Here is an 18,584-nt window from a genome sequence, read left to right as displayed (position 1 = left end):
AAAGAGACAGAGATACATTGCACCTGTTTTTAAAATAGTATTTTTTCTGTGGACTAGGTTTTTTTTTTTTTTTTTCTTTTCTAATTTTTAGTATTTATGTGCTTTAGATGGAGGCATCTTCCCTCCCAACATGTGTGTTATGAATGACCAGCCAGAGCTGCTGTGGCACAAATACACCCTGGTGGACTCCTGCAGGGCCGTCTGCTTCTCAGGGCAGCGCAGTAATCATTTTTATCCTGCTGATTTCCCAAATAGAAATGGACACGTATGATAAAAATGTCACGGCCACTCCACATGTCAGTGGACTAACAGGATTACATGTCACTTTCTAATGTCTCGCTCTGTATTCCTTTGCCATGAATGGCCACATTATTGCACAGAGGAACTTTGTGGTAATATATGGTAAGAGACAAGTAGCTCTTTATGGCCTGTGATTATTTAGTTGGAATGAAACCAGTGATTTATGCCCATTTAGCTGAAAAGCCCTGTAAATTCCCTCAGCCGCATTTCCCCTGGATATAGAGTGAGTGGAGTGAAAGTGACAACTGGGTTTGGTGTGGAAATGTACGCCGCGTCCCAGAGTTATATTTAATATACCTGACATGAAAAACGTGCCTACCTACTTACCACCACCCACAGCACAAAGAAAAGTGTAAACCTGCTGAGCTTGTGTTGAATCAGAGAGTGGGAGTAAATACTGAATTAGGAAAATATGAACCACGGTGGCAGACAAACCACCAGCTATTAGAGCATGTTGAGATATGTAGCCGGGCATCTGGTCAGTCAACATTTGAATCACGTGCCATTTTGCTTCATGCTGCACAAACTGGAATAGAAACAGTCGAGCCTGTCCAGAACGAGTGCTTTGGGTGGAGTAGTGCAGATGCAGTGTGATGTGGATGAGGGTTAGTGGAGCAGTGGCATATTGTCCACATGGATGGGCTTGGCTCTGCAAGCCTGATGGAGCCTTGTCCAGCATCTCAATGTCTCCAACACAAATAGCCACATTCATCCACTCCTCTCACACCATTACACCTAAAAGACTCAAAGCCAGCCGATCCATAAATAGAGCCAAATTTGTTTTTCAGCGGCACTGCAGCTGAACAAAACACCAACAACAGAGATGAAAACATCAGAGGAGTGGCTACAATATGATGTGTTTCCTCTCCTTTTTTTTTTTCTTTTTTTTTTTTCAAAATTCAGGATTGTGTTTATAAGAAAGATAGCAGGAGAAAAAAGGCGTGTTGTCCCTCCAGTATTTACTCCTGTGGATGGTGTGCAGGGTCAGTCGGTCAAAGCGTGGTAAAAGGGCTTCTCTGATTGCATGCCTACTGGCTGACACAATAGAGCCACTAATCTTCTTATTTAGAATCCAGAGGCTGGCCATATCTTAATGAAGCTGTAATGAGCTGTTGAAAATCCCTGAATTGCAGGAGGGATTATTGAATTGAAACAACTCTGGTAATCATAACGTTCGAGTAGCCACTCAGTATTTACTGCCCATTGAGCCACATTTTTATCCACTTACTAGACTGGATTGCTCTAGCTTGTTTTTGTTGTAATTCTGACCTGCAGTCTTTTTTTTTTTTTTTTTTTTTTTTGTGTGTGTGTGTGTTTGTGTTTGTTTATTCTCTGTAAATCCCGGCATCGTGGTTGCATTGCCAATGCATCCAGGTGTGCATGTATGCTATCTGCTGGGTGATTACGACTTGCTGACAGACTGGCGAGACAGAAAACCAGAGGAAATAAACAGCAGGATCTGAGAACAAAAACAGGATTCATGAATGAGCACTTTACATAAAATTGACTTTGCACTCATTTCGCTGTATGTAGATTTTGATTCCGCCGGCACATTTTTATTACGTCTTAGAATGCTGCAGAATCGGGGCTGTAAAATAATACGAGATTAAAACCTTATAAGAAAACAGGAAGGAGGGAAACAGTAGTTACTTTCTGGAGTTCAGAGCATTCAGTGTGTCAAAGACAGAGACACTTACTAGAGGTATAGTTTTCTGTTTAGCATCCTTTCACAGAGTAGAAGTGCCACTTCACCATTGAGCATTTGTCAGTTTATGGATGTTGCTGTCATGTCAGCTTTCCCGTACACACAGTGTGCAGCGCAGTGTGTAAATAAAAGAGAACAGGCAAAGACATGGGCGACAGGAACACAGCACATACACAGAAGGCAACCCAGTTCATACCTGCGGGGGAAACATCCCACTATAGCACAATACGCAGGCTAGTATAATGCTTTTAATGGCACTTAACACTTCAGTCTGGGCCTGTTTGATCTGTTTTATTTGTCATTATTGGTATTAGTCTTAACACTCTGGAGGATGTTAGCTGACCCCGTGTCCCTTCTTTTGTGTGTGTGTCGCTACAGGTCTCAGCATCCGTGGCGCCCAGGAGGAGGACCCCCCGGACCCCCAGCTCATGCGCTTAGACAACATGCTGCTGGCAGAGGGCGTGGCGGGACCAGAGAAAGGCGGCGGATCTGCCGCCGCCGCAGCCGCAGCCGCAGCCTCGGGCGGGGCGGCCGACAACTCCATCGAACATTCCGACTACAGAGCTAAACTCACCCAGATCAGACAGATCTACCACACAGAGCTGGAGAAATACGAGCAGGTGAGGTTAAAGATTTCCTCAAGAACAGCTACACCTCCTAATGCACCTTTCTACATCCGAGGACAGGAGAATGGCATGCATTTTGTCCTGAATTCATCATCAAAACGTTTAAATAACCACGTGACTACCAGCTTTTTGGAATTTCCTTTTGCATTCATATGGACCCATTGAGTCGTACATGATACTTCACATTGCTACAGAAAACCCAGAACAGCTCATTCCCTGCATTAACAAGAAATTGCGATGGAGGAAAAAAGAATTGCAGTATTATTCATTGTGTTGTAGCTGATTATAGAGATCCAAAGGAGTGCCTTAGTCATCTGTGTTAAATGAAAGTATGATCAGCTTATTCACCTAGCACTTTGAGCCTGCCATTAAACACAGAGGCATTGTGGGTGAAAGTAGAAGGTGTAACAGTGATGCCTCAGCAAGCCAGTGAGGTAAATTAGACTAATTTACTCCGTGCTCTCTGGGAGAGGAGATGGGTATGTGGGGGCATACAACACTTCGCCTGGAGTAAATGCATCTTTCTTAAGGGTGTTTCCAGGTTTTAATTATCTAAATGTAAATACTTAACGAATTTTACTCAGAGTAATGAGCTAAAGTGTGCACTACGTAAATGAGTTATTCTAATTAATCATGTATGAACTACAGGTTTAACGAAAAGCTGTTTAAATTCACTCTGCATTAGGGCCAAGCCAAATTGCAAATCTGCATTTATAGTATTTTCAAAGATGACTTCACCTATTATGTCATAAAAGTAACATAAAAAAACAGAGCACTCAGTTGAAGCTTTTAATAAGAAGAGCTTGTATGTAAAAATAGATTTTTTTCTGTACAACTTTAGATGTTTTGTAAATTCAAAAAATCTCAAATGTAATGTGATTTGCGTCACGTACAGAACTCACTTTGTCTCTTGTTGTCTCTTGGCAGGCATGTAACGAATTCACTACCCATGTGATGAACCTGCTGAGGGAACAGTCTCGCACGCGGCCCATCTCTCCCAAAGAGATTGAGCGCATGGTGGGAATCATCCACCGTAAGTTCAGCTCCATCCAGATGCAACTGAAACAGAGCACCTGTGAGGCTGTCATGATCCTGCGCTCCAGATTCCTTGATGCCAGGTCAGTGTATCTTGTGTGTGTAGTGCATATACTGTATATATGTGTGTATGTGTGTGTGTGTGTGTGTGTTTATGTATCTAGAAACTTTTATTGCTTATGTCCCATATAAGCAAATCCATTGGGCAAGGTCCCTTATAGTCTGAAGTCTGTTTTTTCTCCCACTTTTCTGGCACAGCACACAGTGTGAGCTCTGCAAAGATGCATGATTTTAATTAAGCCCATGTTCCATGCATTATCCATTTCCAAGACAATCATGCCCTCTCACACCTGAGAGCAGTTACGACCAAATGAAAAAGGGGGCCGAGTCATGTGTAATGGATGGAGGGGAGGTCATCGGCAGGTGTTGTGGATTACTCTAATCACTAACAGTGTGGAGCAGTGCGGAGCTCAAGTTCGGGCCAAACAAGCCGAGTGGAAGCACATTTGCTGCCCACTGCCTGTGTGAAGTGCAGTAAACAAGGCAAAATAAGCAAATGCTCAACAACATGATAAGTAGTGCCCTTGGGAGGGAAGGGGACCCAGATCTAGTTAGAGTTTGCTTGTTTCTACTGGAGATCCCTGGGGCTGTGGCACTTCAGGAACAATGCTCAACTGTGCATGCCGTGATTTCTATAATGTACCGAGATGCACTCCGACTGGGCTTTGCGCTCCATCACGAAGCCCACCCATCCGCTGCACTAAACTCTACACATTACACGCTTGGACTGGAGATTGGAGACCAACAGACCAAATTAAACATTGTATGTGTTTTGTGAATGCGTGTTTGTTTGTGTGTGTGTGTGTGTGTGTGTGTGTGTGTGTGCGCGCTTGTCAGTTTATTGGTTGGAGTGTGGTCTTCTGTGTGTTGACGGGACTCTTGGAGCAGGACACGATATTCTGCTCCTGAGGGCCCTTAGAGCCCATTCCTCATTATTTTCACCATTTATGTGTGAGATTGATTGTGCAATTTGTGCGATCCAAATGGATGAGTTAATGCTGGTCCCACTAATAGGCTTGCTCGGCCTTTCTCTCGTTTTGCTCCCCACTCAGGCGGAAAAGGAGAAACTTCAGCAAGCAGGCGACGGAAATTTTGAACGAATATTTCTACTCGCACCTCAGCAACCCGTATCCGAGCGAGGAGGCGAAAGAGGAGCTGGCCAAGAAGTGCAGCATCACAGTTTCCCAGGTGGGTAGTGCTCATCTAACAGTAGCTGGTGGGTAATCAGGGTGGGAAAGGCTAGAGCCTAGAGGGATAGTTACCGTAGGTCACACCACCAAGACACAATGTCCTTAGCTAACCTTGACATTGTGACTGCCTAATGATGCTTCAGTCAAGGCTGGTCCCAGTCAGTCAGAGCAGGGCCACAGGGAGGGGAGGCCTATATCATCTTGGCCTCAATCAAAGCACTATGCTGTCCTTCCTTAGCCACCCCAACGCTGGGTCCCCTGCCATTTTCCCCTCTCATTCCCATCCACCATGTGTGCTCTCTCTGTTGCCCGGTCAGACGCTCAGGTCATAAGCTGGGAAGAAAAAAAAAAAAAAAGAAAAGAAAAAAAAAATGGCATCATCCATTACTTTAAGAAAAGCAGTTAAAGTCTGGTGCTTCAGAAGCGCTGGGTGATACTGGCTATTTATTAGTATGTTTGCTGTTCAGGTGACCTTGCAGGACTCTGCTAATTCACAGTTATATTTTAGACTTAAAGATGTGACTTTCCCACTTTATATATAGCATAGCCTCCTTGTTGGGTAAACCTGAAGGCAATATCTCTCACACCTAACCCCCACATCCAATTATTATCCTGTGCTCTTTTCATGCTATGATTGTGACTACTATCTAGATTTCTCATACTCTATTGTTCTATGGTTGTCCTCATGAGACACAATATCAGAGAACCATGAATCTATACAATAATCTACAGTGTTTTTTTTTCTGTGTGGGGAGGGGGTGTTGAGGGGTATATTGAGTGTAGTCATGAAGAGTCAGATACTGTAAAAGCCCATTCTTTTTTGCCTTCAGGGGGTGGGAAGCACCATCACAGTATCACAGGTATGTCATAACTTCTCCTGATCCACTGTTTTCATTTTTTTGTATCTCCTTTGTTTATGTATGTAATAGCCTCACAGTTTGCCACTGCACAGAACCTCCCTCCCTCACACTACTGGACCAATGCTAATGTTATCATCAACTACAGTATTTTAAAGTTTGAATTTACATTTCTAAAAGAGCGGATAAGAATTTTCCAGCATTTACATCCCACCTTTAAGTCACACAAGAACACAGACTATTTTTTGATTGATGCATTTTTTTTATTTAAATTTTTTACACTACACTCATGTTATCACCATATTCTGTCTGTACAAATGTGTCACATGAAATTTTACTTTTTTGGCTATTGTTTACCACATTATTTATTTATTTATTTATTTTATTTATTTATTTTTGTTTGTTGTAGAGCGTCGACTAATTGTGTGGTCTTTGGAATCTTCAAACTGCACTCTGAGTTTATTTACCCCACACCCACCCCACAGTGATCACTGTGCGCTTTATGGCGGCTAAAGAATGGCCACCGACCCTCACAAATGGAGCTCCACTCCACTGTTTTCTGAGTGCCTTGCACAACAGACCAATGTAGCAGCTCCCATGAGAACAAATCAGTCCATGCAGAAATTAGAGGGCTTTTAAAAATTCACTTGAACTCATCTCAGGCCCCATTTGCGGCGTACTCCTCGACAAGCGGAGGCCATGGCAGACATTCTTATTGACTTATTCTTAGTGCTTTGGCTCATTTTAAGTGAATAACAAAGTCAGATGCTCGACATGAGGCCGAGCGCACCGTAAGTGTGTTATCCCTCACCGTGCCCCGGCCTTTCAGAGTCACAAACCACTCGCTGTGGCCATGCTGAGTGCTCAGCTAAGTCATTTTTTCAAACACCCCCAAACTCTTTTTTTTTTTTTTTTCAGTGCTTTGTTGATTGCACAAGCAGTTCATTAAGTAAAAACCATCTATTGTGAATGGTATGCCAATATCAGTCCGTAGCTTGGCTCAATACATCATCACTGACGAAACACCCTGCATCGTTTCAGCGGGGATCGTTTCAGATGCAAGCGATGCAGTCGTAAAGAGCAAAGCCTCTTTACCTCGGGAGATTCCTGCACTGCAAATCCGGTCTTTTATTCATGCTACAAAAGGAATGTACACATTGATCTGATTAATACTGAATCCTGCTTGTTTATAGCAAACAGCTGCAGTGCAATGAGCTGTTGGCATTGTTAGGCGTGGCTCTCTAAACACAGGACGCCGTCTTATTCCCTCTGTCACCTTGCATGCGCCATGCTGGGCTCCTGAATGAAGGCATGGGATTGGATGGCTGTGGTTTGTGTCAGGGTTTACAGAAGGCAGTGTTTGCTATAATCTGTGTGAATGGGTCAACATTTTAAGTGCATTAAGCTTCATATACATTATTACACTTATTTCAGATCAGTGAATTTATAGAAACAAAAAACTTGAGTTATTGATGCAGCCTGTGTGACTGATGGTATCAGGGCCACCTTTGTATATGTTATTTAAGACCTACGGCATTATTATGCCTCAGATATATTGAGATCATAGACAGATCATGCATTGCTGTACATCAGCCGGCGAGGAGTATTGACCTGAAATAGGGTGAAATAGTTTGAATGATTAACTACAGCTCCGCAGCCTCTGGAGTGGGCAGCAATGAAAGCAATGGTATCGTGTACTTGCAAGGAGTCTGCGTGGTCATTATACAATCGCTGCCTTTGAGGCTGCTGATGTCAGGTAATTCAGTCTCACAACCTGGTTCTCACCACACATAGGAGTCAATTGAATGCATGGCCTGCCACGAGATAAAAGGGAATTAGTTCTGTAGATTGGGTTGTGCTCCACACCTTCCAGTGCCGTGCATTTGTTCAATATTTAGCTGAACCCGAGAATCACTAAAGCCAGAGTTCAGTGGGCAGGAGAGAAGTGTGTGTGTGTGTGTGTGTGTGTGTGTGTGTGTGTGAGCGTGTGTGTGTCTGTAGAACAGAGAAGGGTGGTGTAACGTCTGGAGGATTTGATGCCAACACTGCTGAGACTGTCCAGGCTTGTAACACCATATAGTGGTAGAATACAGTCATAACACACTTCGTCATAAAGGACGAGAGCGGAATAAAGTAAATAACATGTTTATGTTTCACTGTTACCATTTCTCGAAATAATCTGTCTGGTTTTACTAGAACACTTTAGAATGAACACGGATCACTGACATATGTGGTAGAAAGTAAAATAGTCTGTATCAGCCGCTTTGACAATGAACGAATGAATATGTTTTCATGTGCAAACACTACAGCTGACATTCTAATAAATGCAGTTCTGTTTAATACACTGTTTGCATGAACATGTTGCTAAATTAAAGACAGATGAGCTTTAGAAAAGATTTGCTATGATTTTCAGGGGTTTGTGGGCGCTCTGTGAGCTGTCTTAAACAGCGAGAATATTGTATCGTCTTTGGCTCTACAATCCACTATAAGCAGGTTAAGTAAAAAGGATGATGGCCAGGGCTTTCATTGCTTCCAATTAAACCTTGCTTGTTAGTTTAACCTCTAGGTAAACCCATCAAACAATTGATGTCAAGGAAACCCTGCCAACAGTGGGCCTCGCCTGAATGGTCATTAATTTTAATTGCCTAGATATTAAAGATTTAGAGCACAGAGACGTGCAGGATAGAAATGATCTGATGTCCTGCAAATCCAGTCAGTTTTCACGCCACAGCATTGGCGGGCTGCTGGGGATATTAAAATTTAAGCACATGGGTGGAAATTAAATAAAGCGTCATTAGGGGCAGCTGCTCTTTGGCTGGTCCAGCCGTGGGCTGCAGGGCCTGAGAGGGGGGCAGCAGCACCACGACAACACACTCTAATTTATAGGACCATTAAAAACAAGCATCATCTCATTATTATTCCACTGTTATTGCAGAGCCAGCATTCACACATAAGGCTCACCCCTCATACAACTTTTCAGTGTCTGACTGATGTTGGATGTCACCACTGCAGTCCAACGAAATTAGCATTTCCTCCTGCTCTAAATCTGAATATACCCAGTTTGAGACATTAATTTGAACTCAGTACTTCCTCGTGCCTGTAGAGTTCAATTTCACCTCAGTAAAATATTCACTATACTTAAACCACATCATCCACTAACAGTGCCAGTCCAATAATCTGTGTTTACTGCTCCACATGTCTGCAGGTCTTTACCCTCCAACTCTTGTTTTTGATAAAAAAAAGTTGCTTCCTCAATCACTGAGCATGCATGTACACATACACACACATACACACAGCTGTTTCATCAGCTTTAATTTGTGTTAGTATTAGTATTCTAGTCAAATATGAACATTTAACACAGATTTTCCAGTTTTCTCTTTGTGGTAACATGCAGGCTTACATACGTAACAGCTCTATTTCCTATCGACACTTTGATTGAACACATATATTTTAATTCAAATAATTGCACGTGTATATTTAGATTAGGTGTCAGATGATTAGACTCACTTATCTGGAATCAGTGCTCATTCTTCAGAGGGTAAAATATGAAGATTCATATATTTCACTGAGGGAAATGTGAGAATTCGTGTCCTCAACAACAAATGTGAGGAATATATATAATACTTTGACGTTAGTGTCTGAGCAGTGGGAGCCCCTTGTGTTTTAGTTTTGTCAGGAGACAGATCTGAGAGCATGTCATGCTCCCATCCATGAGAAGACACAAGTGGCTCCTGATTATGGCTTAATTAGCTTGTGTACCCGGCGGACATTACTGCAGGGGCTGGGAATTGGGTACTTGATGGACCCAAACATGACATCTTGAAACAATCACACTGCTCAGTGCACGGTGCTGTGGCTGCTTGACGTCTGACTCCTCTGCTCCTCCTCCTTCTGCTCTCCCACACAGGTATCCAACTGGTTTGGCAACAAAAGGATCCGGTACAAGAAAAATATCGGCAAGTTTCAGGAAGAAGCCAACCTGTATGCCGCCAAGACTGCTGTAAATGCAGCACATGCTGCAGCCGCTGCAGTGCAGAACAGCCAGGCCAACTCCCCTACCACACCTAACTCCGGTAGGCACTCCTGCATATAGACAAAAAAAGATCTGCCCTCTACCTCAGCCTTTAACCTGCTGCCTACCTGCCTCACTCTCTCATGCACCATTCACACAGGCAAGAGTGACAGGCTCTGCTCCCAGCTTGGGGATCACAGTGTCTCCTGTCTATAAGACAGTTGATGCCAAGCAAACTCATGCATAAAGAGAGCGTTCCTGACTTGTGAACCGAGAACACATGTATTTTTGGCAAAATAGAAAAAAAAGGCAAGAATTCAAAATGATGCCATGGGATTTGTTTTCCCTTGACTTTCTGTCAACTTCCTGTCATTTGTAATGCAATGGTATGTAGTTGTAGTCCCACTGAGCGGTAGAGCTTTTTCTTTCTTTTTCTTTTCTTTTCTTTTTTGCTAAATAAAGAGAAACATAATTGCTGGGAGTATTTTACCTACAGTAATAGTGTTATATAAAAATGACATATGCAGTTCATATTGAATAAAGCCCAAAAGGTTTAATGAGTGATGTAATGATGCTGAGTTTGGACTAGGTTGCCCTGCGTCGGGATGTGGTAAGCTTATGAAGTGGTCCCTTTTTCTTGCACCCAGGATTCCAGATGAAAGATGAAGAGTTTCAGCTGGATTCTGCAGAGAGCAAAAACACTCTTTTAAGCAACATGTTTACTGGTACTGGTCTTTTCATAAGCTTCTTATTGTCCTTGTCATTTACCATGTGATATACCTCCCTGCCAAAGTTAGACTGGAAGTAGGTGATGTGGAACAATTGGGAGCTTAAGCGACCAACCACATATAGAACTGGTCCCTTTGTGTCATGTGATTTTCATTTTCATTTGTGTCCACCGCATCCGTGAAAAGATCCTCTCCAGTCCTCTTCTGTTTGTTTCTTTGGTTCCCTTCCTTCACCCTTGTAGTTGCTTGCTTTATGGGAGTCTTCCTTTAGTGCATTTGTCTGCCTGAGTTGGTCTGTGTATGCAGACACACGCGCGGTGTGTGTGTGTGTGTGTGTGTCTGCGTTACTTGTGTGTGTGTGTGTGTGTGTGTGTGTGTGTGTGTGTGTGTGTGTGTGTGTGTGTGTGTGTGTCTGTGCTTTCCCTTTATAGCCCTCTCATGTATTCAGCTACTTACATCTTCCCTTTCCAGGTTCTTCAGGTTCTTTTAACCTCCCAAACTCTGGGGACATGTTCTTGAGCATGCAGAGTCTGAATGGGGATTCTTACCAAGGGGCACAAGTCGGAGCCAATGTACAGTCACAGGTAGGATCAACAATCAGGGACAGTTCCTGACTACCAGTGCAGAGAGCTGTGCTTGTCTTGCCTGTGTACTGAGCCATCCACAGTGCAGTCTGAAGCACATTAAACCAAAAACAGAAAACAGGAAAAACATGCTGCTCATGGGAGGGCAGTTCAAATTACCACAGCGAGGCCTCCGCTAACCTCCGATTGACTCAAGTGTTTATGACTATTTCGCTTTGGATGGAATATTTTGGCAGCCAAAATATAATCCCACCCCACTGCTATCATAACACAAAGCAACTTCCTGGTTACTATTCCAAACATTTTGTGAATGCATTTGGCTTTGACTTGAGCTCTTGGGTTGGTATTGGGTTTTTGGTACTGTGTTTCCCCCTCCCCCTTTTTTTCTGTACTCTATATTGCTGTCTTCCTGTCTCATCTTGTTATTGTTTGTTGTTGATGTCCTCCATTTTGTAAGTTTAACGCAGCTACACAACCGACACACAATCACAACCATGTGCTTACAAGACAAAAAAAAAAAATAGATGCTTATTCATGATTACGGTAAAAAAAAACAAAAAAAAACAAAAGCTATTTTAAAACAGCCATAGTGTATGTTACGTTATTGTCACTTGTGCTTTTATTTTTGTTTCTTATTCCATAGCCACTATAGATGTAATAGATGTAATAGACAGCATGCTAGTGATACCCTGACATTACATGTTTGTTTGTTTTTTTCATTAGAAAATCTATTAGCTGTGTTACAAATCTGTTTAGTACATTTGCTGTCTCCGAAGTCCCTTTGTGATTTCACACTAGTCACTATCTGTTGCTTCACTGAGCATGTTTACAGTTGGTGTTGGACGGCAGCGAGACACCCAGTTGACCAGCTTGCACACCTTGTCTGTCCCCTCAGGTGGATACCCTGCGCCATGTTATCAGTCAGACGGCAGGATACAATGATGCTCTTGGGGGAAACACGATGTATAGTCCACATGGCTTGAATGTAAGTAGAGCTTTTTTATTGGTTGCACATGTAGATTGTTGCAGTGTGAAATGAGTTACTACTGTTTTTCATCATGAGAATATTCTATTTTTAATTATAAGCAATGACGGCACAGTCCATTATATTCCATTACACACATGGTAGATACAGACAGACACACGCTTTCATGCGTGTCAGCTTCCCGAAGCGTGCGCAGTAAAATATTACACATTGTGTCTTGTCACTTTGTCACCTGATATGAATAAAAGTTGAATTTGATGAAACATATTACACAGCAGGGGAATGAAACCTCCAGTTTTACTTTAATAAACATCCTTTAATACTTTGTTTGACTCAAACCAAAAATGAGATGGAAAAAAAAAAAAAAGAAGTCCTTTCACTGTCGGGTATCTGTTGCATTTTAGCTGTTTTGAAATGCTTCACAGAATTTTCCATAGCCTTATCTTCATGATAAAATATGAACATGTGATCGCCCGCAGCCCTTTTCCAGACATGAATTCCATCTTTCTTGATGAGATTTGATATGGCGCCTTTTTGTAAAGCAGCGCATAATCTGAAGCTATCAGAGTAAAGATTAATTTCGCTGATGAGAGAGGATGAAGAGAGAGGGAGAGAGAGAGAAATGGTATCAGACAGCTCTCTCTCTCTTTCTCTCTCTCTCTCTCTCTCTCTCTCTTTCTCTCTCTCTCTCTCTCTTTTTTTCCTCTCTCTCCCAAAAAAGACTATTTGCTCTCTTTATGTTGTTATGCCTGTTGGGTAAAATGCATGCATATTCACACTAATACTATTGAAAGCTTAAGCATCAAAAATAAGGTGTTGAATTTACATCAGTGTTGCTGGAAATTAAAAAAAAAAAAAAAAGAAAAAAAAAAAAGATGTCTATGAAAAAAAATGAACATATTTAATGTAAACAAATGGTGGAGGCTGTTGCCAGCGTTCACTGCGTTTGGTGTCATTTTGGCTTTGCTGAAGCTTTATTGCTATAAGCTCTTTAGACATGTCAACTCCTCACAGGATCAAGTGTTTTTCACTTTCTCACAAGGTTTCTCACTTCCGTGTGCAGTGTAGACCTGTGCCTACTGGCTCTCCACAGCTCAGTGTGATCCCTGTTCAAACAGCAACTGACGGCGCCGAGCTACCTTAACGCATGAGAACAGAGAGTCAGAACAAAAAATAATACAGTAATGAAATATTTTTGAGCCATTCAAATTTTGGCAAAGCTTCTGTTTTGTAGCAAGAACCCTGAAAGTGCCTTAAAGATATATTAGCATAGACTAACCTTTAGCTTTGTTGGCGGTGACGTAGAGGGATCCAGTAAAGGCTAGGTCATGCCTGGAGCAAAGGAAAGTCAGGCTGGCTAAGACTGGCTCTCTTGGAGAGGCCCTGCCCTGTCACTTCCACTCAGCTCTCCCCACCTCACCCTGGCCCGAGCCCTCCCTCTTCTTGACTGACAGGAGAATATGTAGCGACAAGCTGTCCGCCGCTGCTGAAATCTGCTTAGACACTGATTTCGGGGACTGCTCCCATTGGTCGGGACACGAGACAAATCTGTTTCAGAGAGTCACTTTGCTGATGCTACTGTAATGTAAAGAGTGCTCAGAGTCTGGACTAATCACACGGCATCAGTGTATTTGCAACATTTTAATATCGGCTGACACATTAGTGCAACCTATCAGTTTTGTTCTGTTTCCTTTCCATTTCTGGAGTGTTGTGTTACATTTTGGGGATAAAACTGCAGCGAGCTCATGTTGCAGAGATTGTGATTGTAATCTCAACCTCTCCCATTTGTGTCCCAGGCTAATGGGGGATGGCAAGATGCAACGACTCCGTCTTCTGTAATATCTCCGACAGAAGGACCTGGAAGTGTGCACTCCGATACCTCGAATTGATCCGCTATTAATGCATCTTCGCCTCAAGCTGGGCATGGACTCTCTCTAACTGTCTGACCAACTGCAGAGGATATTAAAAAGAAAAAAAAATCACTACAAATTTGTTTTCCTATACCTTAAAATTTCCCACGACCATGCCACACAAATGACATCCTCCATCACGAACACTGAGTGTTTTCCTGATTGTTCAGTGCTTTCTTTCTGTCTTCATAAATCAGCCGTTAATCACCATGCCCTTATTTGTTTGTCGTAGGAGTAAGCACACACGTGTACAAATAGAAAAACAGCCCTCAGATGTTACTCTGTAAACTTTCAGGATAATTGTCTCCTCCAAACTCAAAATACTGGATGACACTTGTGTATTTAACGTGACATTTTATGACATTTTAAATGCCCATTTGTTTGATTCTTGATTTAATCACTACCCTCCATTTTGATAATTGCGTTCTCTTTCAGTTCTTACAATACATAGATTAAAGCAGCTGTTTCTTTGACTGTAATGTGCTCGCAATCTTGTCCGGCAACTCAACAATGCTACTGTTGACAGCTCAATGGCAGCTTTGTAGTTCCTTTTGAGATTTATTTTCGCCTTACAGCCGTATACATTAGTACAAGGGAATGACTATTCAAACTCTGGAGCATAAAGAAGTGTAATTGATTGCTTGACTATATCATGACACCATTCCATATTTTATAATTTGATGTTTAGTATGTACATATGTAAACATTTTTTTTTTTTTTTTGTACTGCTTATGGAAATCAACAAATCCCCCACAGTAGATCATTCCTTCATGGCACAGGAGCAGGCCCCCATTACACAGGAAAAGTTGTACATAATATAGCTAAAGAGTAATTATACATCCCACCAATCAATCCACAGCTTTATTACCTCATTCAAATCCATAGAAACCAATAATTTCCAACTTTTTCTGTAGCTTAGAGTGCTCACTTACTACCTCTAAACAATATCACCACCATCGTTTCTTTTGCCCTTATTTAATGTTTTTATGTAGTTATTTTGATTACATCTTGTAACACTGTAAACTCTTCACTCTCTATGTAATCTAATGTATATTTTAATCTTTTAATAAAATGCTGTTGCTGTAACTGCAACTTAAAATGACAAAAATAAAAAAATGAAAATGATAACAATATTAATACCGTGGAAAATAGACGGGGGAGGGCGCGGGCAGGGTGAAGAAGAAGTTGTTGGTCTGTGGCTTTTACCGGGGACGGGGGGTGGGGTGGGGTGGGGGGTGGGAGGGACGGGGGTGCGATGAACATTGTTGATAAATTAACACCAAACAGTGAAACTGTTGTAAATACTGAAGAAAAAAAAACATTTTGAATGTTGCTCATCTTGTTACTAAATCATGCAAAAAAAAGAAAAAAAATCACTATAAAAACTGTAATGCATAGAGGTTTCAGTATTCAGAACTGTAAATTTCCAGCTCTGTTCAACAGGGTTCAAGACTTCTTTTCTCTTTTTTCTATTGTATGTGATTCTGAAACTGAAAAAGTCATGACAAATGATTTGTGGCAGTGATTCTAATGTATTAAAGATGTTTAGTGTTACTTTCTAACCAGACTACACCCTGGACTGAAAAGTCTTCCTTGTGGTAGTTGTGTAATTTCAAACATGAATAAACCTTTTGCTTTCATGACATCAAGGTGTGTTTTCTTTCATGTTTGCTGAGTCAGTAACAAAAGCTTTGGCACTTTTCTCCATCATGAACACACCTGTCCACTAATATTACCTTCAGACTCATATTTAAGATGCTTTTTTTTTCCCCTGTCATTAACGATAAAAACAATTAATTTTGCGTATTTTTAAATAATTTATCCATCATTTGCATGCAGTGATTCCTGCATGTATGAGACCTTTGCTCTCATTTCATATGGTGGGTAGAAGGTAAAGGCCTAACCTGGTTTGCAGCTACTGTGGAGCTGACGTGGTTAGTGCAATTAACTGAAATGTCAGGCACTTCTAATTCGGGCTATTTTGTCTGTCTGTTGTGGAAAGGCTGCCTTAATGGATCATTGGTTACCAATTCCACATGGAAATTGACACCCATTTATTCTCATTTTCTCAGCACAGTTCTTCATTCCTGTCTTCTTCCTGTGCTTGTGTCCGGTGTTTGTGTCTCTCAGTCATGGACCCTCCTGCTGTTAATCTCTGCTGAAACGCCGAGTGTTTGTTACACTGCTGCAAGTGGAGGAACTAATTTAATACTTTTGCGTGTGTGTGTGTGTGTGTCTGTGTGTGTGTGTGTGTGTGTGTGTGTGTGTGTGTATGTGTGCGTACATGAGAGTGTGCTTGTGTTAGTGTTTGTTTTGATTTCACCACATGAGCGTAGATAGACAGGAAAAAGAGGAAAGAGATGTTACAGCTTCACATGAGTTTAAGTCAAGCGCAATGCACCGACGGCTTCCCGGGAGAGCATATTTGTCCACTCAACCAGTGCAGAACTTCATTGAACACCTTTCTCTGGAAATCATATCTTCATCCTGATATCGCACACCCGTGCCACAGATTTCCAAATGTATGGATAATCCTTTTTGTATGGCAATTTGAATGAAAAAAAAACAAAACATTGCCTTCAAGGTACATCAAAAAGAGAAGCGTAATGGATTTTCATACCTACTTTGCATACCACTTTTTCTTAGCATTATTAATAAGGATTGGATTCTGCTTGAGGGATATTTTGCAACACGTCGTCGTTGTTTTATTTAACATTTAGTGCAGCCACACAATGAAAGTGGAGTGTGCATAAGCACAAATACAGTATTCCCTCTTATGAAATCATTTAGAGTTTGAAGTCCAGTCCTGCTGTACCCTGCCATTTGGATTACAATCTATTTGCTCACTCTACCTTTACAAATAGATACATTTGCTTCCTCAAGACTTCAACTATTGGATTTTAAGTACTGCACTCAGCAAAATTGGCCTCAGAACCTTTTAAATAAAGAAGTTACATTTTCTGAAATTATGCCTATTAGAGATTTTTCTAAGGTTCATTAAAGACGACATTTTCTAAGTAAAATTCACCGTGAAAAGCATGCATCATTAAATATGGAAATCCAGAATTATATTAGCAATATGCACCAAGCTAGTGCCAATTAAATTAGAGAAAGATATCATTTATATTATTAAGGTAGAGTTCATATTAGATTAAATATAAAATGTAATTCTTTCACGGTTTGATTTATTGCTTATAGCGCATTGTTCACAGACCCATGTTATACTGTATTTCAATGGAAAGATTGTTTATATTAAAATGTAAAAAGCTGTAATTGCATCACACTATTGCTAAATTAAATTGGTTCAAACAGAAATTCGTAAGCTGGCATATATATTTTTCCTTCTTTAATGTGACTCTTAAGTATGCACAGTGGTGTGCACACAAACAACTATTTTGTTGTTAACTTTAGAGCAGATGGAAAAATGTGTACTTTCTGTAACCCTTAGAAATTTGATTTCAGAGCATAAAACAAATTAGTCTAAGTCGAGTCCAAGACAATACGCAATAATGTTGTAGCTTTGATCAGACTGGGGGCAGTATGCGGAAACATAGGAACCCAAGTGATCATAATTCATTGGAAATCATTAGAAGGCTGTTCCGGATGCTGATTTGAGTTAATATATAACAGCTGATAAATTTTTTGTGCCTGTGATCATTGTTGGGCATTGCTAATTGTTGATGATCAACAGTTAAGATGACCTAATGCATCTGAGCTCAAAACAGAGCAGTGATCACGCCGAAAACCAAAGGAGGAGAGTCAGTGTTCAGGCCTCTGTGTTGTTGAATAGTTTGGATGAGCGGTGTGACATGACGGACATACTGTACCTCCTGATGCCTTGGTGCAATTCATTTAAAGTCTTTGGTTTAATAGTAGCATGGATCCTTTGTGAGTGGTGTGTATTGGAAGTGCCAAGATTCAGCTAACACGTATTAAAATACATTGGTAACATTGTACATTGGTATCATATAAGAACAATTTTATATTATTACAACTGTTTTACCATATTGTTGTACATAAACATATACATAGATACATATTACTATGTTGTTATACATTCAAGTAGCTCATATCCACTTATATCTGCTTACAATTACAATATAGTGTGTTATAACCCATTTATTTTACAGTGTATACATTGCTCATAAATACTAAATGGGAAGTTAAAGTAAAATTTTACCAAAACATTTATCAACTTTGAATTTATTTGTTTAGTGCAAAACAGTTGAGAAGAATATGTTTCAATATGAGCATTACAGTGTTTTATGATTTACCACCAGTAACTAAACACTGGAAATTACTTGAAAAAATCCCTCAGACTGGTTGTCCGCCCCTTCAAACATCCATATTCAATAAAATGTCATTTCATTTTTATTTTAATCAGTGTAAATAACATCTGAAATGGAAATGTTATTCTCTCAATATGATGCTATTATCTAAATTTATGTTTAATGGCTTTGTTTTAATTGCAAGTATATTGTATCAAAACAAGCAAATAACGATGCGAAGTATGTAAGCAAACAAGTCAACTGTTACGCCAAGGGTTTACATTAACATTTACATTAACATACTTAGAGTAGCATGTATGGTTC

At 40.9% G+C, this 18,584-nt stretch overlaps 1 protein-coding gene across 8 annotated transcripts in view; it reads left to right on the top strand.

The window, feature by feature from the left end:
• pbx3b (pre-B-cell leukemia homeobox 3b) overlaps positions 1–15,637 on the top strand; it is a 58,953-nt gene extending 43,316 nt beyond the window's left edge. For 2 of the 8 annotated variants that reach the window (XM_056376627.1, XM_056376628.1), the window contains exons 3-11: positions 2,384–2,625; positions 3,559–3,749; positions 4,779–4,914; positions 5,747–5,776; positions 9,681–9,846; positions 10,433–10,510; positions 10,985–11,097; positions 11,993–12,082; positions 13,879–15,637. In XM_056376627.1, coding sequence (XP_056232602.1) covers positions 2,384–2,625; positions 3,559–3,749; positions 4,779–4,914; positions 5,747–5,776; positions 9,681–9,846; positions 10,433–10,510; positions 10,985–11,097; positions 11,993–12,082; positions 13,879–13,971 — 1,139 coding nt within the window. In that variant the 3' untranslated portion in view covers positions 13,972–15,637. The remainder of the gene's footprint in view (positions 1–2,383; positions 2,626–3,558; positions 3,750–4,778; positions 4,915–5,746; positions 5,777–9,680; positions 9,847–10,432; positions 10,511–10,984; positions 11,098–11,992; positions 12,083–13,878) is intronic. The other 6 variants (XM_056376629.1, XM_056376630.1, XM_056376631.1 and 3 more) reach the window with 4 other exon arrangements.
• The last annotated feature ends 2,947 nt before the right edge of the window (positions 15,638–18,584 follow it).

Source organism: Seriola aureovittata, chromosome 5 (assembly GCF_021018895.1).
Source record: "Seriola aureovittata isolate HTS-2021-v1 ecotype China chromosome 5, ASM2101889v1, whole genome shotgun sequence".
Lineage (NCBI taxonomy): Eukaryota > Metazoa > Chordata > Actinopteri > Carangiformes > Carangidae > Seriola > Seriola aureovittata.
The sequence above is the reverse complement of the archived record's forward strand: the minus strand, read 5'-3'. Positions and strand labels throughout refer to the sequence as shown.